Here is a 20,083-nt window from a genome sequence, read left to right on the forward strand (position 1 = left end):
ACCATAATGAGATTCATAATGCGAGAATAAGGAAGTCTTTCATTTTACAGGGTACACCAGCAGCTTAACCTACTCTGTGTGCGTGTGTGTGTGTACCAGAGCTCACTTTTGATGGCACTAGAACAGTGGGAGTTGTGTGCTCTTGTGAGGAATTGCTGTTTTTGTATGTTTTTGTGTATTTAGAAGTTTAGGGGGATGGAGCATTTATGTGTTTTGGCATTAATTTATACTGACTTGTTTTCCACTGTCCCTCTCCTCCACCTCCACCTCCTCTCTTTCTGTGTCCTTCTCCTTCTTTCAGGTGTTCTGGGGACACTGCATCAATGCACTGATTCATTCAATTATTCTCTTTTGGTTTCCACTCAAAATGTTAGAGCACGGTAAGTAAGCCTGCCCAGATCATCCTTCTGCAAGCGATGAGTTTGGTTTGCTGACACTCGCATGCTCTCCGCAGACTCTCCCTTCAGTAACGGTCAGGGAAACGACTACCTGTTTGCAGGAAACATGGTCTACACAGTAAGTGTCGTACTGGAAATTTATATGTGTCTGCTTTTGTTTTGATTTCTGCTTTTTGGCGCAGATTTGTGCTTTTTTTTTTTTCACCTGCACAGTGTTTGTGTACACAGCACAGTGTTGCTGCTTCCTCAGAGCCCTTATGAGTCTCCAGTCAATCTAGTCCCGTCTAGCCAGCCTGTCTCCCCTGACATTCGTCCGTCTATTTTCTCTTTTCGCTTCGGCGTCACACACTCTCTATCATTTTACTCCCTTGGAGTCTCATGTGGATGTCGGTGGTGTTTATTTGTTGTGTGTGTGTGTGTGGACTGCGAGGGATTGTGGGACTCCAGAGTATTTTAACAGACATTGCTGAGTTTACTGTATAACATTATTGTTTATTATCTCCACAGTCGCCAGTCAACTAATCCTGTTTCTGTTTTTTTTTTTATTTGCCCACCCGCTCCTCTGTGCGTGTGTGTGTGTGTGTGCGTGCAGTATGTGGTCGTTACAGTGTGTCTGAAAGCTGGAATGGAGACCACAGCTTGGACCAGGGTAGGAGCATTAACACACTCTTAATACACCACACAACATGTGCTGTATTTTACTCCAGTGTTGACAAATAAAGGGGAGGGTTGGGGTAGGGTGGGGTACTCTGTGAGCCTTTCAGTGTAAGTTTTCCATACGACCTGGTCTAAATGCTTCATAGTCAGGAAAAGCATGGCAGAAGATGTGGTCTACCTTGATGTTGTGGTGGAGGTTTCTCAAACTGCAGTTGCTTGCACCTTTTCTTCCAACTAGTTCCTCTGCAGCTTTTTCCTTTACTCGGTTTTTCAGATGTAGCCGTTTAAAAAAACAAACAAAAAGGTCTGGAAAGTGCCAGATCTTGACAAAGAAATCACTACTAAGCATTCAACTCAAGCAGAGATACTTAACTGCGGAGCAGCTGCAAGAACAGCCAAATGTGCTTGAAGACGTTCAGCTTGTAAGCAACAAATGGAGCTCAGGCCGTGCATAGTGAGGCGTACAGATATTAAAAAGTTCATCAGAAATCTGATACATGATGCATACCTGAAAGATGCATTATGCCTTTCAGTTGATCCGTCTACTGAAGCCTCATCAGAAGCGGTCTCAGTGGAAGCGTGGCTGTCGAGCAATTCTTAGCTGGAATACCAATGAAATACGGCAGTGATGATGCAAAACAAAGTAAGGTCTTGCCATTCGTGAGACATTAACTGATTTACTTCACAGGTCACTGACAGGCAGGGTGGTGAAAGGGACTGATAATAGTCGTGTTAACGTGATTTAAAAAAATAATCCTGCTGTTGATCGTCAAAATATACCAGCAGTCATAAGAAAATGCAGCAGCTCGTGACATTACACAGCAGTATTCTACACAGGCAAAACTTGGAGCACTGCTCCAAAGACTGCTCCTGAACTCTGCCTTAGTAAATAGAGATAAAACAAAGGAAAGAAACAAGTGGGCTTAAAGAGGGGAAATTCTGAAAAAAGACATAGAGAAAGCTGAGCATGTGGCTTCAACTTTCAGTTCTAAAATAACAGCAGCCAAAGTGGAGATGGAGTTTAGGATAACAGCAGCTCCAGCCATGACAGCCACATCGTTTGCTTTCTTTTTTTCCTGTGGTTGGAGAGGAAGGAGAGACTGGCAGGATGGACAGAAAGGGACTGACACCTCTGTCCATTCAGCTGTCCGCACAACAGTGTGGCGGTAATGAAGCCCGGGTCCCACTGGAATTCACACAGAGTCCCCTTACAGTGGATCACACACAGGGAAAGGAGGGAGGGGAAGGTTGTCTATATTGGGATGAGCTGTATATAAAGCATTTGACCTCATGCTGTCTCTCTTTTCTCTCTCTTAATCTCTCCTTAACTCTCGCCGTCCTTCTTTCTTCTCTCTATCTCCCCGTCTCTCTATTGTAGTTCTCCCACCTGGCGGTATGGGGAAGCATGGTGCTCTGGATCGTCTTCTTCGGTGTCTACTCCGCCATCTGGCCCACCATCCCTATTGCTCCTGACATGCTGGGCCAGGCAAGTCTCTCGCCATAAACACGCGTCATTCATTTTTATAACAAGGTGCAATGGTGGAGGTTAGAAAAAGGCCCTTCCTACTACATCTCTTCTCTGCAAAATCACCTGCCCCTCCCTTCCGTTTTGGTTGCTGTTACATGGCGCCTAAAAGACTCACCTCTTGGGTGTTCCACGGCGACACTGCTGGGCCCCCCTGGCTTCCCACACCTGCTGCGTGTCACCCGAGCTCCAGTCTTTTACTGCCCTCTGTGGAGGTGTTGACTCAACAGGGTGGGCCGCTGCCGCTGCTGGTGGTGGTGATGAGGGTCCAGTGGGGGGTGATGTGATGTGTGGGACCCCTTAATTAAGAGACTCATTTTAGAGTCTGGGCATGAAGGCATGGGTGAGATGAAGTGCCCCGCTGAGTGGCAGGGGAAGGGAATAGAGCCTTCTCAACTCCCCGCAGCCCATTAATTCAATTTGTGTCAGAAATCAGGAATGCGGTCAAATATCTCTGCAGCTGCTCAGCCTAACTGGGGAATGGTCAAAGACAGCCCCCCCACCCAACTGCACTATTGCCTCTCTTATTTCCCTCGCTCGCTCTATCTATATTTCGATCTGTCCATGTGGGACACAGGATGAAAAAAAGAGTTGTGTACGTCTGCTCAGAATAGCTAGGTGTGACATGTGTGTCCAGATCCATGTAGCGGCTCAGACCAACAGTCTGTTTCTATGGATATAACAAAGCAGAGAAATTCATGTTTTCATGCCTGCATCCTCGCCGTCCACAGAGATTATGTGATATACTGTGAGTCTTTGTGTGGAGGCATTTGTCACAGACAGAAACGCTGATTATGTGTGAGTCCATTTGGATCGTCCGTGCCTTGGTTGGGATTCCAGCTGCTCTCTGATTCATTTTCCCAGTTTATCATCTTTCTGTGGGAACCCAAATCGTCCTTACAAATGCAAAAACAAGACGCGGGAAACATGTGATACGGGCAATAAAGTATTCGAAGCTAAAGAGGACACGGTGCATGCGATTTTGACACCTAGAGACAAAGACGTGCAAAGCAAAACACAAGCTCGTGCAGTGAGATAACCGAAGCGGAGAGAAACTGCAGGGATTTACCAAAACGAGTGAGGACAGGCAACAAACGATGCAGTCACTAATAATGAAAGGAAGTTGTGAAAGAGTGAGATTGGAGGGAATCAGAGGAGTAAGAGTTGTGTGGGAGTAAGTATCAAAGAGACATACAGGCTGACAAATGGAGTAGTCAGATGCGTGATTAATCCTGGGAGACAGAGTAAGAAGGGAGGCAAAGGTCACTGAGGGTGGACTGGATAGACAGGTAGTGGGTGGAGGGGTGGGACGCCAGCATCTCTGCCACTTAGCACGTTCACACAGCTTCTGTGATGTTGTTTGAGTTGTAGTTAAAAGCGGTGAGAAAGCTGTTAAATATTTCTGCCTAACATTCGAGATGTTCAACTTTGGCTAACTCCCTTTATGCTCTTTATGACTTTTGAGTCACATTTCCTTCAGCCGTTACCGTATGCGTCCTCCCCCCTCTCCTCCACCTCCACCCGTGTGCTCGCTGCTGAGAAAAATGACTTAATGCTCAACGTGGATTCATATATGAGTGGAAATAAATGGGCCCTGTGTGTTGTCACCTCAGGCTGGCAAGGTGATGCAGTGCTGGCACTTCTGGCTGGGCCTGGTCTTGGTGCCTGCTGCGTGTTTACTCAAAGACTTCGCTTGGACGGCGTAAGTAGTATCCGTTTAATATAAATACTTGGGGAATCCATACAGACGTTATTCAACTTAACTGAAGCGTTTACATAACCCGTACTGAGCACTTCTTACAATGAATTACACGTGTCTACGAGGTGAAACGCTCAGTTTCCTTCATTGGGCTGATGAGCTTTTTTTCTGCCGTGCAGCGCACGCCGCTCTGTGAGGAAGTCTCTTCTCGAGGAGGTGCAGGAGCTGGAGGCGCGGTCCGTTGACCCAGGCGCAGCTGTCCTTAGAGATGCCAGCAGCCGCAGGTATTGAAACGCTACAAAGCATCTTGGGATATCACATCATACATATACATCTTTTTATCATCAAGTAGATTTTTCAAAAATTTAATATGTCCTGTGCTACCATGTCCCAAATGTCTGCAGTTTTAATAACGGCCTGCTAGTGTCTTTATTATATTTTTATGTGTGAAAATAAACTATTTCTGTCCCCCCTGTGGCAACGTCCACAGGGCTGAGGCCAAGGCTGATGTCCCGTAGAGCCAGAACTGCTCACAGAGGTAGTTTCTGGGTTTGCACTGTCCCACTGTGTGACCTGTGACCTCAAATGACCTGTGTGCCCCATTGCAAGCTGCTTTGGAGTGACTCCTGCTTGTTTTCCATTAACCAAGTTCACATCTCCCTCTCTTTGTATCTTTTAATGTTGTATTGTTCTCACTTTTTTTTTCTCTCCTTATTTCTTTAAATGCGATCGTTCTTTTTCTTCATAGGTGGACCAATTTAAACTGCTGTACTGATCTGGTGTGTTTAACGTTTGCCTGTAGCTTCAAAGGCTGTGACTTAGTGTTGTGCTCAGTATTGCATTAGAATAAAGATCTTTGGCTAATTTTGAGGGAAATTATACAAATTATAGATTCAGTACACGACCACTTTTCCAAAATCATTGGGATGCTGGTTAAAATGTAAATGAACTAACAAAAAGCAGGGAGTTGAAAATCATTTAAAGTCTGTATTTCACTGGAAACTGTAAAAATAACATTGAAACAGAGACATTTAAATATTTTTGAATTTGATGCCAACAAAATGATTTATAAAAGTTTCAACATGAACAGTTTTCCATCACCTGACAGCATATATTGCTTCAAATGTTGCACACGTCATCCAGCATCACTGGGGGCTAAGCTATTAAGTTACCCAACCCATGTGCCTAATGCACCCTAATACCAACGTGAATGTTGATGTCCATGACTTCCAAAAAGAATTTAAGGTTTTGATTGGGCAAACCCAATGACAGCTTTCAACATCACTCAATTTATTGATGTTTATTTGTGTTTTATGGGTGACGGGGGGGTTGCATGTGTGGATGTAGTGACAAACTGTGCTCACCAATGACGGCTAAGAGGCCAAAGATCTCAGCCATTTAGATTTGGTTGCCAGTCTTGGATTGTCTAAATTATGAATATTTTTTTGCACTGCACATGATTTCAATCCCCAACTTGAAGCTTTATTCTTACCTGTATGGACAAAAGTATTGGGCCAAACCTCTTAATCTTTAAATTTAGGTGTTTTCAGTCTAGCTGGATAAAATCAAACACCTCACCATGCAGATTTGTTGTATTTGTTTCTTGAGCTTTTTCCTCCAACGCCCCTTTCATCCATTCTGGAGGTGCAGAGATTTTGAACCAAGAAGTAATTTTTCCAGAAATGTCTGTGGTATTATTGCAAAGTGCAAGTGTTTAGAAGCCACAGGAACTCAGACTACAGAAAGTTACAGAGCGTGGTTGCTGACTCCTGAGGTGCGTAAAAGTTGCCAACGCTCTGCTGACTCAATAACTGCCCTGAAAACCTCCTCTGGCTTTAACATCAGCACCAAAGCTGTGTGCTGGGAGCTTCATGGCATGGGCAGCTCGTGTAAGTGTCCCGGTACTTTTGTCCATGTAACGGTGTCTGTCCAATTAACCCTAGTCAGCTGTGAGGTGTTATTTTTAGCAAGTCCACAACTTTAACAGTCTAATGTTGCCCTTGTCTCATCTTTGTTGGAGTGTTATGCTGGAAACAATTTAGAAACAACCTTATATTTGTCCAAAAAAAACCCCAATATTTCTCTGTTCTAAGATATGGTATGTTGATTTTTTTAATTAATTTGAAATAAATCAAACATAGTTCATATAATTACATTTGATACAGCATCCAAAGTATTTTGGAAAACCTAGTTTGTAGACGTTTAGTGATTTACTAGCTGTGGCACAAAGAGATTCAGGAAATTTCCATTTTGCTACTTTAGTTTAATGCCCCCAAACACCTCTGTAGGACACATCTGACTATATCTCCATATTTATTATTTGACGGCTATACTGTGGCTGCTAGCTTTTATTGTAAAAACTCACTATAAGCTTATAACATACAGTGCGGTGTTAGATGATAAAGAACAATACCAAGAACAACACAAGTATTCTACTTTTACTTCATATTTGACAACTTAAATTAGAAGTTAAGTTTGCATAACGTATACTCACATGAGGAGTGTGAATACTTATCTCCCTGTGTTACAGTGAGTTCCACAGTTTTCTCATTTTATGAGGAGGTTGAGTTAAAGGTTTCACCAAGAGAAAGTACATTAGAGGTGGTTCTTGTTTCTTGAAGTGAGCAGAAGAAGTCGGGGGGGGGTGAGTGTAAAACCACATTGCTCCTCTTGACCCTTAAACAGAGCTCCGTCCTTGACTGACCCTGCTTTTAAACGCCGGGAGGCAGGAACACATCCTTGAGTGCTTTCCATTCAGAATAAGAGAAGGAAACTAAGGGTGAGCTGGGAAGCAATGGAGCAAAATGGAAAAGAGCACATCTGTGTTTGTAGTTTTTGGGGAGGGTAGGCATGGGAAAAGGTGGAAAGGTACAGTACGGGAGTGTCTCGGGGGGAAGAGTTCAAATAGCGTACATCCTCGGGCCCTTTTGAATCAGAAAGTACCCACAGAGAAACTTCACGGCAGGAGCGAGGACAGCTTAAGTCATACTGATGCACGAACCGTTCATTTATTTGTCCAGCCACTGTTTAGTAATTTTATCGAACTCACAGTGCCGTCATCCTTGTAACAGACATTATTTTAACAGACATAACAGAAAGTCTTTGAGCAAGCTCGAGAGCTCTCTTTTTTTCACACCAGTGAAAGATTCCCAGCGGTCTTAGACAGTTATGAAAATTTCCTAACCGCTTGTTCCAAATGTTAGCCTTGGGAAGGCTGGGTCGACTCCATAATTACTCCACTGATCATCATCACCTCTGTGTACTCTAAGTGCCTGGGAAAACCCTTGTGTGTGAATTTAATGCTCCACTGGCAGATAACTGCACAAAACGTATTCCTTCAAGTAAATATGGCAGAAGTTAACTTCCCGAGGCGCCCCTTACGTTTACATTCGACGTCTGCACTTTATTGGCTGTAATAATGGCGATGACACAGGAGACAAATGTATGAATATATGTGTGTATGTATGCATTCGAGCCGGCCTGTGTTAGTGCGCAGTATCTGGAATGGGCTTGGTTATTTTTGGTCACCGGAGGAGAGGAGCCGTGACGGCGTGTGGTCTCAGAACAGAGGGTCCAGTCTTCTTCTTGGAATGGGGGGGAGAGTGGAGTGGAGTGGGGATGAGGAACAGTTTACTGTGGATGTCCTGTTACCCTGCAGGCAGTTTATGACTTACTGTTAAAGTGAATGTGAAAAGCAGTCGCTGTCTAATCCACCTCTAACAAACTTTCTGGTCCTAAATCTGCTGAGATTTTGTTTACTTATTGATCTGTGTGTTTCTATGTTACACCCTAAACAAGTGCTTTGCTTTTCTGTTATGCTGCAGTGTTTTACTGAAGAGCAGCTAAGATTAAAAATCATAGTCATAGAAAAATTAGAGGCAAAGATCCTGAAAGTCTGTAGACTGGTTGTTAGTAAGAGTGTTATGTAGTTGTGGGAGTAGCAGAGATTCTCTCATTTGTATAATTATGTGTTATTATAGTGATTATGTTGTGCTGCTTTGGAGTAAATGTTCTTCCTTACCTTTCCTTCTTTTTATCTTGCAGTCTAAACGAACGGGCCCATCTGCTGACAAGAGTCTTTAGGAAAACACCTTCAAGTGTAGGACGCTCAAACTCTGTGCAGCAGACTGTGTCACGTGAGTGCTCTTTCCAATAAGAGATGCTATCATGTAAACCAAGTCTTGCTTTAATGCTCCAGTCACAGTAAGGCGAACGGTGGCTGGAGGCCAAAGCTATTGCGACTGTGCGCAACTGATTTGTGATCTTGTTGACTTTTGAAATGGTTCAAAGACAAAACAACCAGCTGCTGTCTTCAAAGCAACTTCAGTGCGTCAAAATGGTGATAAAACACCAGTAAGACAGAGTCGGTCTGCTATCAGTTTACTGTTGATTGGGATCAAGGTGGCAATTATGTGCAACCTGTTTGCGATAATCCAGCAATTAACTGTGATAAAGAGCAAAAATTGCAAATCTGTTGCAAATCCTTGGCAAGGAAGGCTTTGTAACGGCTTAACGATTAAGTACTCACAAGATTAAGTACCAGCAAGAACCTCATAGATATAAAGCAGAAATTCCTCCAAAAATAGTGACAGAGTTGCTGCAGGATGCCTAAGTAACATAACCCCTCAGCTACTTTTATATGCATTTATATAGGCAAATAACCAGAAAACAAACAGCTAAGTTCCCTGTTGCAAACGAGTTGTGCTTATCAGTGCAAACAGCGATTGATTGCAACGTGTTGGCAACCTGTGTCTGTTTATTAATTAGATGGCAAATTAGATGGTGGTCAGTCTGAGTTGGTCTGCAATTGTTTGAAGACAGGTTTCCCGTACGATCACTGCAGCTCAGCAGTTAGAGCAGGTCATTCACTAATTCAAAGGTTGGATGTTTGGTCCTGTTGCTCCTGTTTGCATGCCAAAGATACTGAACTGAGTTGCTCTCTAATGTATGTGTTGGAGTTTGAATAGAAGATCACAGTGCTTGTGTAAATGGCTGAATGAATGTTGTATAAAGCACTGTGAGTGCTCCAGCAGAGTAGAAAAGTGCTATGTAACATACGTATTTGCACTGCAATCAAAAGTGGTAGCCCAGAGGTTGAGGGTGATGCATGCTCAGCCTCTGGGCTACCAGTTTATCACCAGCACTACTTGAGGTTGTTTTTAAATGCAAAAAAAAATCACAGGAAAAAAATCTCAATTTTTCCTAGTTGCAAGGAGTTTATGTGACTGAGCCATAAGACTGATAGAAGCCAACAGTCTCACTGTGTCATCTCTGTGTTCCCAGTTTTGTTGTCACTCAGCACACAGGCTTAACAAGTAAGACTTCTCCTCCTCTGTCTCTCTGCAGATGGCTATGCCTTCTCTCAGGAGGAGCATGGTGTGGTGTCTCAATCCCAGGTAGTGCGCTCTTATGACACCACCCGCCAGCGCCCCAGCCTCTAGCCCCATCCCGGATCAAAGCTTTGGCTCACTGAAGCAAGAATTTGTCAAGGTGACAGCGGAGATAGACTTAAGTGACACCCTCACGCCGGGTGACCGACCCCTGCTGTGGCCTTACTGGACAGTGACCTGACCCCTTGCCAGGGACGGAAGTCATGGTCAGGCATGGAGGCCGTCGCTGGCGCTTGGAGGACTGACTCGGGAGAAGGGACCAGGCCGGATATATGGACTAACCATTGTTATAACTCACAAAGGCTGCACAGGCATGAGCAATCATATCCATGCACAGACGTGACAAGTCAAACTCAGAGACTGCTACTCATATCTGTATATCCCTCAGACTGAGTTTGCTTTATGCCTACGTGTGTGCGCGCAAGCGTGTGTGTGTGTGCGCGTCCCAGTGCGTCTCTGTCTGCCTGTGCATGTGTGTCTGCACGCATTGGCGCTCCCGTGTTCGTGTGCATGCGTGTGTCGATCCATGTGCGTTCGCATCCACCGTTCCCTCTCATTTCCCGTCTGTCATCACGCGCCGATGTGGAAGGGGACGTCAAAATAGTCGCACTCGCTCGCTCGCTCACACGCATACAGGCGCGAAGAATTCCTTAAAATTAGAGGGTGGGAAGCATATACCGAGGACCCGCCAGAGCCCTGCACCCCCAGCTACAGGCCCCCTCTCTCTCTCTCTCTCTCGTAACATCTCAGCATCGAGCCTCACTGCCAAACACCATAGAGATGCCACTGAGGCAGAACGCTCACCAAACCGGACCACAACCCTGCCACAGCCCCTCCTACCCCACTGAGACCTCTTGCTTTAGCTCTCCCTTCATTCCTTCCTTATCTCTCCATCTCATAGCCGCTTTGCAGCCTCCGTGTCCCTCTCCTCCTTTTCGCAAGTTTAAAGAAATCCATTTTGTTTTATTTTCTGACCTCTCCCGTGACTCCAGACGTCGCCCGTCTACCACCGTCAGCTGACGTGGAAGCAGCATGACTGGCATTAGCGCTTCCTCTTTTATTTCTGTTGCATTTCCACTCTTTACTGGACTGTTTCTTTCTCTCTGTCTCTCTCTCTTTTTTAAATTAAAGCAAACATCAATGTGTATTTGTTTCTATTTTTTTTCTCTTTTCATTAATGCCCGTTTCTTTTGTACTCATATGTGAAAACATGTCTTAGCGGGAGTATTTTACTTGAAGTTGCCCTAAAAGGCACCCAACCAGAAGGGATTTGATTGAGACGCTCGCATGGATCATGTGTTGTTGTTTTTTGTTTTTTTTTTCTAGCTTTGGGGTTTGTCTGAATGTAGAGTCCATTGTCTGTGAGCTCTGTGTTGAGGACACTCTGGTTCAGGAATGCAAAACTGAAAGGGGATGGGCGAGAGGGGTTGTCCTAATCATTAAATCTAATCAATCCATGGCCTGACTAAATGTCTTTGTGTTTTGGCTGCGCGCTGTGTGCTCTTGCAATCAAAGCGAGGGGTTTTTGAGTCCAACTGTAGCTCCCGGGAAGCTGGAGGAGTCTTGGTTTACATTTCACACAGAGGATGGAAAGGAAAAGAAAATATAGAAAATGTCAATGCGAACATTAAAAGCTTAGCATTTTATAAATTGGCCAAATCAAACCTCTCCCACGCTCCTTCTTTAATCCCAAGGGAGTGACTGTAGACAGACCATTAGCCGATTAATTCACCACCACCACCCTCCCCAACTGGAGATCCCTTTCCCACCCACCTTCCTGGATGTGGCCCAGCCCGAAAAACTACAGCTGCTACAGTATGGAGAATCCATCGGGGTGCTGCTTTATGCTTTTCAACTCTTCCCCAGTGACTCTCCAACGGGACGATATGCTTTCCACATTACTGTAGCTGAGTTTCTGGAGGAGCTTGCCAAAACTGCACTTTCACATCATCATATTCTTAAACTGTCCATTGTTGTGGTTTATTATTTCTCCTGTGTGTGTGCGTGTGTGTGTGTGTGTCGGATGACGTCCTCTGTGGGAGGTAGACCAGTCTGTGAATGTGTTTCTAGTAGTTTAAGTGCGTGAGTGTTTTAAGGAGATTAAAACAACCCAGTCAACCAGTCATATTTGTTTTTGTTAACCAGGGCTTTGTTTCCAAATGTGCGTCTGTGCTTTGAGTATCACTCACCTTCCTGGTTATTAGAAAACTCACAGCAAGCCTATTTTCAGTTTTAAAATATGTTTATTTTTTCAGTTTCATATGAAAAAGTGTCTCTCCTGCATTAAATCACTGTATTTCAGGTGGAGCAAATGCATTCGATCTAAAATAATTCCACAATTTCACACACTCTCTTACTATTATTCCCCCCCCCCCCCCCCCCCCCCCCACACGTCACATAAGTTCCCCAATGAATCTTACAGACATTGTGCTTGGAGTACAGATGAGGTGCGCAAGCAAACCAGTTTCGGTACTAAAGGACATGTCGGGCTGCACGCTCGGTGGAGCAGCACATTCCTCGAGCTGCACGTTCCTCGGTTACAGTGGCACAGCTTTACACCGCTACACAGAGCGGCAGAAAATTCAGCAACTTTCGCTTACTTTTACAGATTAACAACCAAAGCGGCCACTTCCTTGCCCTTCCTAAGTGGAAAATAATGACTCAGAGCTGCCCCGGAGCTGCCCGTGCTAATGCACTGAACTGTGGTGGTGTGAAGTACACACACACACCTCGCGGGAGAGAAGTGAAGGGGGCAGCTGGCATTTTTGGGGTTTTTTTGGGGGGGGTTGCTATATAATTAACTGTAATGCTCAGAGAACTTCCTCTCACTTCTCTGTCGCACACTCACACGTCCAAGGAACATTAACGGCCTGCCTTGTGAATAGATCTAATTTTGGGGGGATTTCTGAATGTGTTTCTGGGGGTTTTGTATTTCTTTGTTTCTTTTTTTTTTGCTTTCTGGGTGGCAGGCGGGGGGGTTGGATAGTAGGGTGGAGCGTCACAGTCTGTGTCCTGTGCTCACTTCATTAGATTTTAAATGGCCTACAGGGAGATCGCGACTGCCTTTCACATCACACCACCTGCATTTCCCATTACACACAGTTACACTCACAGTTACTCACAAGGCCACCGCATCCCTCCACACTTCACACTCTCTCGGACTCGCACACGAACAGTACAAATATCTATCCACATGCTTTCTTTCCTCGTACTTTCAGCGCAAACAAAAATATACTGTATTATATAAACCACTCACAATCATTCACAAGCACAGATGTGCACATGGCATAAACACAGCATGTGGTCATATATTGTTTTTGCTTGAATGTCCATTTTTCATACAGTCCGCTGCTATAAATCATCCAGTCATCGCTCATTCCTGTACATATAAGCTTGCAAATCTTTTTCTCACATACATCCATGCAAACACAAACACATGCAGCCTTTACTTGATCTCCGGGCTGCAGTGAACTGTGCATTATTACTCATCAGGGCTGCACAACCCTCCGAGATGCAGTTTTGTCTTTGCATCCAGTGAGAGGATATTTATGCATCTGCCTTACGCATCGCAGGCTGAGCCTAGCTCGTTCCACCTTTCATACAAAACAGACACAAACCACACACAGTTACAGGGCAGGTCCAGCTACCAGGAACAGCTTTATGAGTCCTTCATGTGAGTCTGACTCCTTGCCTTCTTTTTTTTTTTTTTTTTAACCCCCCCCCCCCCCACTCTGGCAGTGTGCCCAAAGGTCTGTCTGCTGCAGCCCTCACAGGTTAAACTTGACAAGTTAATCTTTGAAAATAAAGTGGTAGAGTGGTCTGCTGGTTGGGCCCTCGTCACACTGTCACTGGAGGGTGTTTCTGATCACTGGTGACACTGGAGCCAGCAGTGGGAGGAGGGCAGGGTGACTGGAGGGGTCTGTAGCCCCCTTGAGTGGGGTCCAAGTAGGCTGCGGTAGAGGACATGGGGTGGGCATAGCCGATGTACTGCGGATGCAGGAACTGTCCCTGGTGAGGCATGATTTGGGTGGCCTGCTGACAGTTGAGTACAGAGAAGTTGGTGGGCATGTTGACAAAGACGCTGGCATCAGGGGGCAGGCAGCAGGAGGCCTGAGCCCGCATGACTGGAGGAGGGGCAGTGCGGGGGACAGCAGCTGGAGCGGACGAGCTGGATGAGGTGGCTGTGCTGGACTGGCGGGATGAGGAACCCCTGGAGGTGCTCGCCATCATAGGGATGGTTTCCAGGAGGCGCCCACCACCGCCGGCCCCACCTCCTGTTGTGCCTCCAGAGGACAGTTCCTGCTTGGGTCGGAGACACCGGCAGCAGCACACAGCGACCACAGAGCCCACCACGATGAAAGCCACGAACACTGAGCCCACGATGAGGAATGGCACGTAGATGGGAACTACAGAGAGAAAAGAAGAAGAGACATTGCCATTAAACTGACATTAATCCAATTCGTTTTTATTTCTACAGCACCAATTTGTCACTTTATATTGTAAGGTAGACCCTACAATAATACATACAAAGAAAAACCCAACAATCATATGACCCCCTATGAGCAAGCACTTTGGCAACGGTGGGAAGGAAAAACTCCCTTTTAACAGGAAGAAAACTCCGGCAGAACCAGGCTCAGGGAGGGGCGGCCATCGGAGCAGATGTAAAACAGCTGTAAAACATGCGATTAGTGAAAAAAACTATTGCCTGTTAAGCTGTGCTGCCTTGCATGCTCACATGTCTTGCTTATCTGCACAGGGGCTCCTTGATGTGAGTGGTGATTGAATGAGACAGTGAAACAAAGGACTGGAGCAGAAAAATAGAAGGTACACTGGATTTGAGTCCCCAGGGAGTCCCAGAGTCTCATTAGCAGTTATTAACTTTGTTTTGATCTGTTTTAATCCTGCACACCCCACTGTGTCCCCGGCCTCTTCAACCCCACAGACCTGTGTGCATTTGTACTGGTGACATTCTTAAGCCTCGCTGCCAGCCAACATTTGTGACCCTTTTCTCGCTCTCTCATTCTTTTTCCTCTTACCCCTATTTTTTTTTTTTTTTTTTTACTAATCCTCTGAAAATAAGTTACTCAAGTTGAAGTACAGTACTTGGCATCTGCTTAAAGAAAGGTATTAAAGTGGACTGATTTAATGTAGCTGAATGGGAGGTTATTCAGCTCTTTAAATCAGAGGAATAAACCAGCTCCTTCTCACTGACCTTTTCTTTGTTTCTGCTTAACGCAGCAAATCATACTCTCAACAACTACGTATTTGTGTAACTCTCACAGTTCCACCAATCAGACTATAAATTGCTGGGTCAAATAGGAGATGTCTGTGTGAGCAGGTAGAAGCTTTGGCACGTTATTATGCGAGAAGAACTCAGTGTCAGTCTGTAAATTTTGTGAAGTGAGCAGGAAAAGCTCCAAAAACAAGCCTAAAGCGCGATCAACAGTAGGAACAGTTTTTCCTGACTCTTCGTTTTCGGTAAAGCATTGAGGGCTGAAACAGGGCGACATTCAAGATGAGGTCACCGCCGATGAGGTGTTTCCCTCAGTCGCTCATTCCCATGCTCACTACCACAAACACCTTTCAAAGCACAATAACGACCATGTTACATTACAAGTGATTAGTTGTGTTTTATTGTTCCCACTGGGTGTAGTTATTTTCCACTTTGAATGTGTCCGTGTATTACGAGGTGTAACTGTATGCCGGAGAGAGAGAGAAAGAGAGGGAGAGAGGTGGCAAACTGGCTCTAGTTTCCTTTTGTCTGTGAGCTCTTTGAAATGCATCCATGGGACTTTGATTTTTTTTTTCCAAAATGCTCATCAAACGTGGCAAGGTATTAAAAGGATTACTGCATGGAAGCTGTTAAGAGCAGGAGATCACTCATGGGCAGAGGCAGCAAGGTCTTGGTAACAAGAGCAGAGGCAGAGGCACGCCGACATGAAACAAACCAGGACCTTGACCCATTTCCTTTCGACAAGAAGTGGTGTTAACTTAAGAGGCTTCTGCACCACACAGCTGCACACCTCACAGTAAACAGGTTGTAAAAGGAACATTTACAGTATAAGTTACAAGAGCAGAAATGTACCAGGGAGCCTCTCTGTGCCATCTTTCCTGTACTTATATGGCCTCCACCTCAACATCTCTACCTCCACTCCCTTTTTATGCAATGCTAATGAGGAGTAGTCATTTCAAGGACTTTCTCCTTGTGTTGCTTTACCCCTGACTTCACTGCTATTAGAGCTACTTTCCCAAACACTGTATGGTAAATCATTAATGGAGTGAATAAAGGTCCTAAAAAGTTAATGCACAGTAGTAAATAAGCTCTTTACTGTACACAGCAATCAAAAAATCAGCTACCATATGAGCCTCACTTTTTGTATATTTCATTATTACATCGCTGGTAATGGATCAGTTTGAATCTTGTGGTTGTTGTAGCTGCTGAAACTGAATCTGTAGAGTCAGGGAGTTTAGGCCTTTGGGTCCTATCATAGGTGTCGTTAGCCCCTGAAGGGGGTCACAAGATAAATCTGGAAGGTCAAGAGATGATTAATGGAGTGGAAAAGAAGAAACAAGACTGAGAGCATGTTTCCATGCCGGTCAGTCGGTACAGAGGCACAGCTGTGCTTTGAGCATTGAGCTAAAGGCTGATTTCGTGATGCTGACATGGCCACAAGGTGATTTTTATCAGGTATAGAGTTAACTAATGTTACTTTAGCTTCTTAGAATACCAGTTAACACAAAGTGCAGCAGAGGCTGTGTGTGATTGGCTTTGCAGATATCCAAAGCAACAGATAAAGTGAAGTGCAGCTTTAACCTCCTAGGACATGGAGATCACATCACATTTTGTGTTGTCTTGACCAAAGTACTAAATTTCGGGCCTGATATCCACTTACGAGGCCATTATACTGCCACTGTTCGATTAAAATTTTAAACAAATATCCTCATATGTGCATCTCATTTTTGTCAGAAACAAAAATCAGGTTAAAAAAAATCTGGCAATTCTTTGTTTTTACATTCATCAGGTCCCAATCAGCCCAAATATCAAAGAGAAATTAAAAATGCATGTCATGGAAGAGTTCGGGTCTTAGGCGGTTAAATAAAAAAGCTAAGAATTCACCAGTTACTAACTAACATTTGATAGAGGATCCACAGAGCCTCCTTACTGGTTGTAATATTTACAAGTATTTCCTGCTGAAACACTTTTAATTTTAAGCCACTTCATGTGGACACTGAGCACTAAACCCCACCTAGTACTCACATAAATTTGAAAAAAAAAAAACTAACTTTATTCTTTACTTCTTTCTTTTGAGGCATTTTTTTGTGCACATGGCAGTTGTCCCCCATCCTCCTATTGTTCCCTGTCATTCGTCCACACCTGTTGCTGTAGTCGAGCTGTGGCAGCCCCCTCTGCTAAGCTCTTGTTTTGGGCAGATTCTTCGTGGCTGGCTGGCTGATTGGACCCCTCCTTCAGCCTATCCCATGGGCTTTCTCCTGTTCCCAAATACCATATGTTCCTTCATGTTCAGCACATTAATAATTTCCTTTGTGTTATTCCCCCAACACTGCACTATGTGTATCTCTTTGAGATGATGAATAGGCTGCATGCACATGAAAAATGTGTAAAATGCACAAAGTGAACTGGGCTGTGGATGAATAAAAACACTTCTTCTTTTTGTAAGAAAAAAAGGTTTTCCTTTAAGTAATTTTGGCTGGAGGCCTATGAATGAAATGTATATGTTGCTTCCTGTAGTGATAAGCTGTGACAGTATTAGCAAATGACAGATTGTAGCTGGAGAGGGCAGGGTATCCTCTGAGGAAACATGTATTGCACTTTTCTCTCATGTCTAGTATGTTTCTTTCGTGATATGGTGCACTTTCAAGAGACTTTACAGTAGATTAACTTATGGGAATGTAAGCAGTGATGAATGAGGGGCCAGAGGGGGAGAGGTCTGTCACCCAATCCACGGTAAAAGTTGGAAAATGTGGGTCATACTTTGCCTCTGGTTTTGGCATTGATGCCTCTTATATGTGAGCTTCTAGTTTGAAGCATGACCTGAGTGTGAGGGCCTCAAAGCCCACAGATACCACAGAGACATGGAGTGGTTAGATTACAGTAGCAGCTTGGCCAACAGAAAGAGACTCCACGAGCCTGCTGAGAGGAAATAACGCAAATTGCGTGTGTTTTTTCTTCTTTTTAATGAACAGAGCTGTCAGCACCCTTCGTGAGCTACACTGTCCAAGATCCGGTCAAGTCCAAACTTGATCCCCGTGGGGACGGCGTGATCTGAGCCCGGCCCCTCTCTTGCACTGTTAAAGAACAAACACGGCTATTTATAAAGTGCAGCAGCACGGCACAGTTTGCCATTTGTGAGGGCAGTTAACCGGTTTTTTGGAGGAGTCTGCTGTGTCCGTGCAGCTGTCGCTTGCCAGCCAGCAGATGCAGCTTTTAACAGGGAGATACTGTGAGTCTGCTGGGTTTATGAGAGGAAACCAAAGCTCCCAGCAGGTCATATTAAATGATATTTACAATATCAAATTCAAGGCATCCTGTACATAAGCAGTGGGGTGTGTATGAGGTTGGCTTATGGGATACAGTATGGTAAGATTTATATGGAATGAATAAAATCAAAAAGGTTTTACTGAGACTGTAAATTCTGAAGTGAACAAAGACTGCACTCTCCCCACTGAAGCAACAGGTCAGGCAGTTTTAGTGCACCGACGTTATCTCAGTGTCTCTCTCATATGAATCACACGTAAGTCTACAGAACACAGGGGATTTAACTATGAAACTTCCTATACAAGAGTTTAACTTAAAGAACCCCCCCAAACATTTAGTTTTTATTCTGTTTGCGCTTTGCTCTTCACATGTTTAAGCGCTCTTCTTTCAATACTACTCATAATATTAGCGGAATTAGTTATGGGCTTGTACCTGCACCGGAGTCCTTGTTCTCCTTGTTGTTTGTCCCGGGCTCCGGTGACTGTCGGTCGTTATCGCAGCTCCCCTGATCAAGCCGCGCATCCGTGCTGGAGCAGCAGTAGCGCAGCTCGCATTTCCCGCAGCAGATTATCGCGTCCACTCCGTCTATCTTCTCCGGGCACTGAAAGCCCTCTTTCCAGACACCCTGGGAGTCCCGCCAGCCGTGGCAAAACTCCCCGCTCGCTTTCACGTCAATAATGACCAACAGCAGAGTCACAATCGCGGTGACAGACATCGGGAAACCTCCTCCCCACATTCTCGGCCAGGTGGCCCGCGGCCGCACGCTGGCGCACTGGAAGAGACTGAGAGGCTTTTACTCCCCGCGTCTAAGCTGGTGAGGGGGGTGATACGCTGGGTCGGTCCGATGAAGGGAGCAGAGGGGATGCAATGCAGGAGCCACAAACCACTTAGAGGCTGTCATTTGTTAGAGAAATCGCGTGCGTAATTCTCCAAAAGTGACTCCGGTTATTCAGGAGATGCACAAAAAACAAATGGATACTACTACTAAAAAAAAGTCAGAAAATATATGAATTTATAAGTTTGACTGATATTCCAGTTGCAAACCCTCGGAGGTCTGGTAAATCCAGTGTAGAAAAACTAATGGATTTCCTTTGGCACTGCAGCGAGGCTGAACTCTTCAAATGACTTTCCTCGGGGATCCAGAGAAACTAACACTTGTAGCCTGATCCATGGGCGCGCAGCTGCTGTCACCCTCGAGTCCTCTCACAGCCAGCTCCGTGCGTAAAGATAACGTTTCAAACTTTTGTGGCTTGGCCTGCATTGTTGAGTGTCAGAAGTCAGTCAACCAAATCTGTGTCAGTCTTGAACTGAAGCCCACAGAATCTAACCCACCCTGTGTCAGAGTGAGAGGGGCGTGTAAAAAGTCAGATGCAAATCCACACCTCACTGTAACAACCAGAGTAGATATACAGGGAATACCAACAAACTACATACCACTGGTCAAAATGCTGCAATTTAGTTGATATTTTTAAAAAAGTAAAATAAGAAGATATATCACCCGACCGTCTTTTCTGGCAACAGTCGTCCAGATTGGATCTTAAATTTTTAACTTGAGGTCAAAGGGATTTTTCTCAGTGAAAAAAAACCTGCAGTTTGGCTTAAAATACATTATTCATATGTTACACCGATTTCCAGGTATACAGATAGACTATATGAATTTGTTGTTATTATTATTATACTATAAACTACTATTAAAATGCTACTACCTTGAAGGAAAGACACCATGTGTCCAGTTAAATATTGTTGTTGGTTTGTCGCAATTGTCAGGCTATCCTACAGCGTTAATTTTTTGAGTGAACTTATCCCACAGTGCAACCTAAACCAGTTCAGTCTGAGCCTTGTGCGATATAAAAATAAATAAATAAACCCTATCAGTTCCTCTCTGGTTAAGAGCAGATGAAACATTTGACAGTTGGA

The 20,083-nt window shown here is 44.6% G+C and overlaps 2 protein-coding genes across 11 annotated transcripts in view; one reads left to right on the top strand and one right to left on the bottom strand.

The window, feature by feature from the left end:
* The window catches only part of atp8a2 (ATPase phospholipid transporting 8A2), a 48,716-nt gene extending 37,588 nt beyond the window's left edge, over positions 1–11,128 (top strand). For 9 of the 10 annotated variants that reach the window (XM_004546695.4, XM_004546696.4, XM_004546697.4 and 6 more), the window contains 8 exons: positions 302–380; positions 455–516; positions 991–1,047; positions 2,434–2,541; positions 4,194–4,282; positions 4,459–4,563; positions 8,324–8,415; positions 9,626–11,128. In XM_004546695.4, the coding sequence (XP_004546752.1) occupies positions 302–380; positions 455–516; positions 991–1,047; positions 2,434–2,541; positions 4,194–4,282; positions 4,459–4,563; positions 8,324–8,415; positions 9,626–9,720 (687 nt within the window). In that variant the 3' untranslated portion in view covers positions 9,721–11,128. Of the gene's footprint in view, positions 1–301; positions 381–454; positions 517–990; positions 1,048–2,433; positions 2,542–4,193; positions 4,283–4,458; positions 4,564–5,027; positions 5,059–8,323; positions 8,416–9,625 lie in introns of all 10 variants that reach the window. The other variant, XR_191070.4, reaches the window with a different exon arrangement.
* Positions 11,129–12,583: 1,455 nt separating this feature from the next.
* On the bottom strand, positions 12,584–19,518 carry shisa2b (shisa family member 2b). Its single transcript, XM_004546704.4, has 2 exons — positions 18,599–19,518; positions 12,584–14,075 (listed from the first exon to the last, which is right to left on the bottom strand). The coding sequence occupies exons 1-2, from the start codon at positions 18,900–18,902 to the stop codon at positions 13,507–13,509; spliced, it is 873 nt and encodes a 290-aa protein (XP_004546761.1). The 5' UTR covers positions 18,903–19,518; the 3' UTR covers positions 12,584–13,506.
* Between the last annotated feature and the right edge of the window lie 565 nt (positions 19,519–20,083).

This window comes from Maylandia zebra, linkage group LG9 (assembly GCF_041146795.1).
Source record: "Maylandia zebra isolate NMK-2024a linkage group LG9, Mzebra_GT3a, whole genome shotgun sequence".
Classification (NCBI taxonomy): Eukaryota; Metazoa; Chordata; class Actinopteri; order Cichliformes; family Cichlidae; genus Maylandia; species Maylandia zebra.

Bases quoted from the DNA above. Each gene is read 5' to 3' on its own strand.
- shisa2b (XM_004546704.4), bottom strand. From the start codon at position 18,902: ATGTGGGGAGGAGGTTTCCCGATGTCTGTCACCGCGATTGTGACTCTG. The intron at 14,076-18,598 runs GTACAAGCCCAT...TTCTCTCTGTAG, and splicing joins GAACAAGGACTCCGGTGCAG to TTCCCATCTACGTGCCATTC.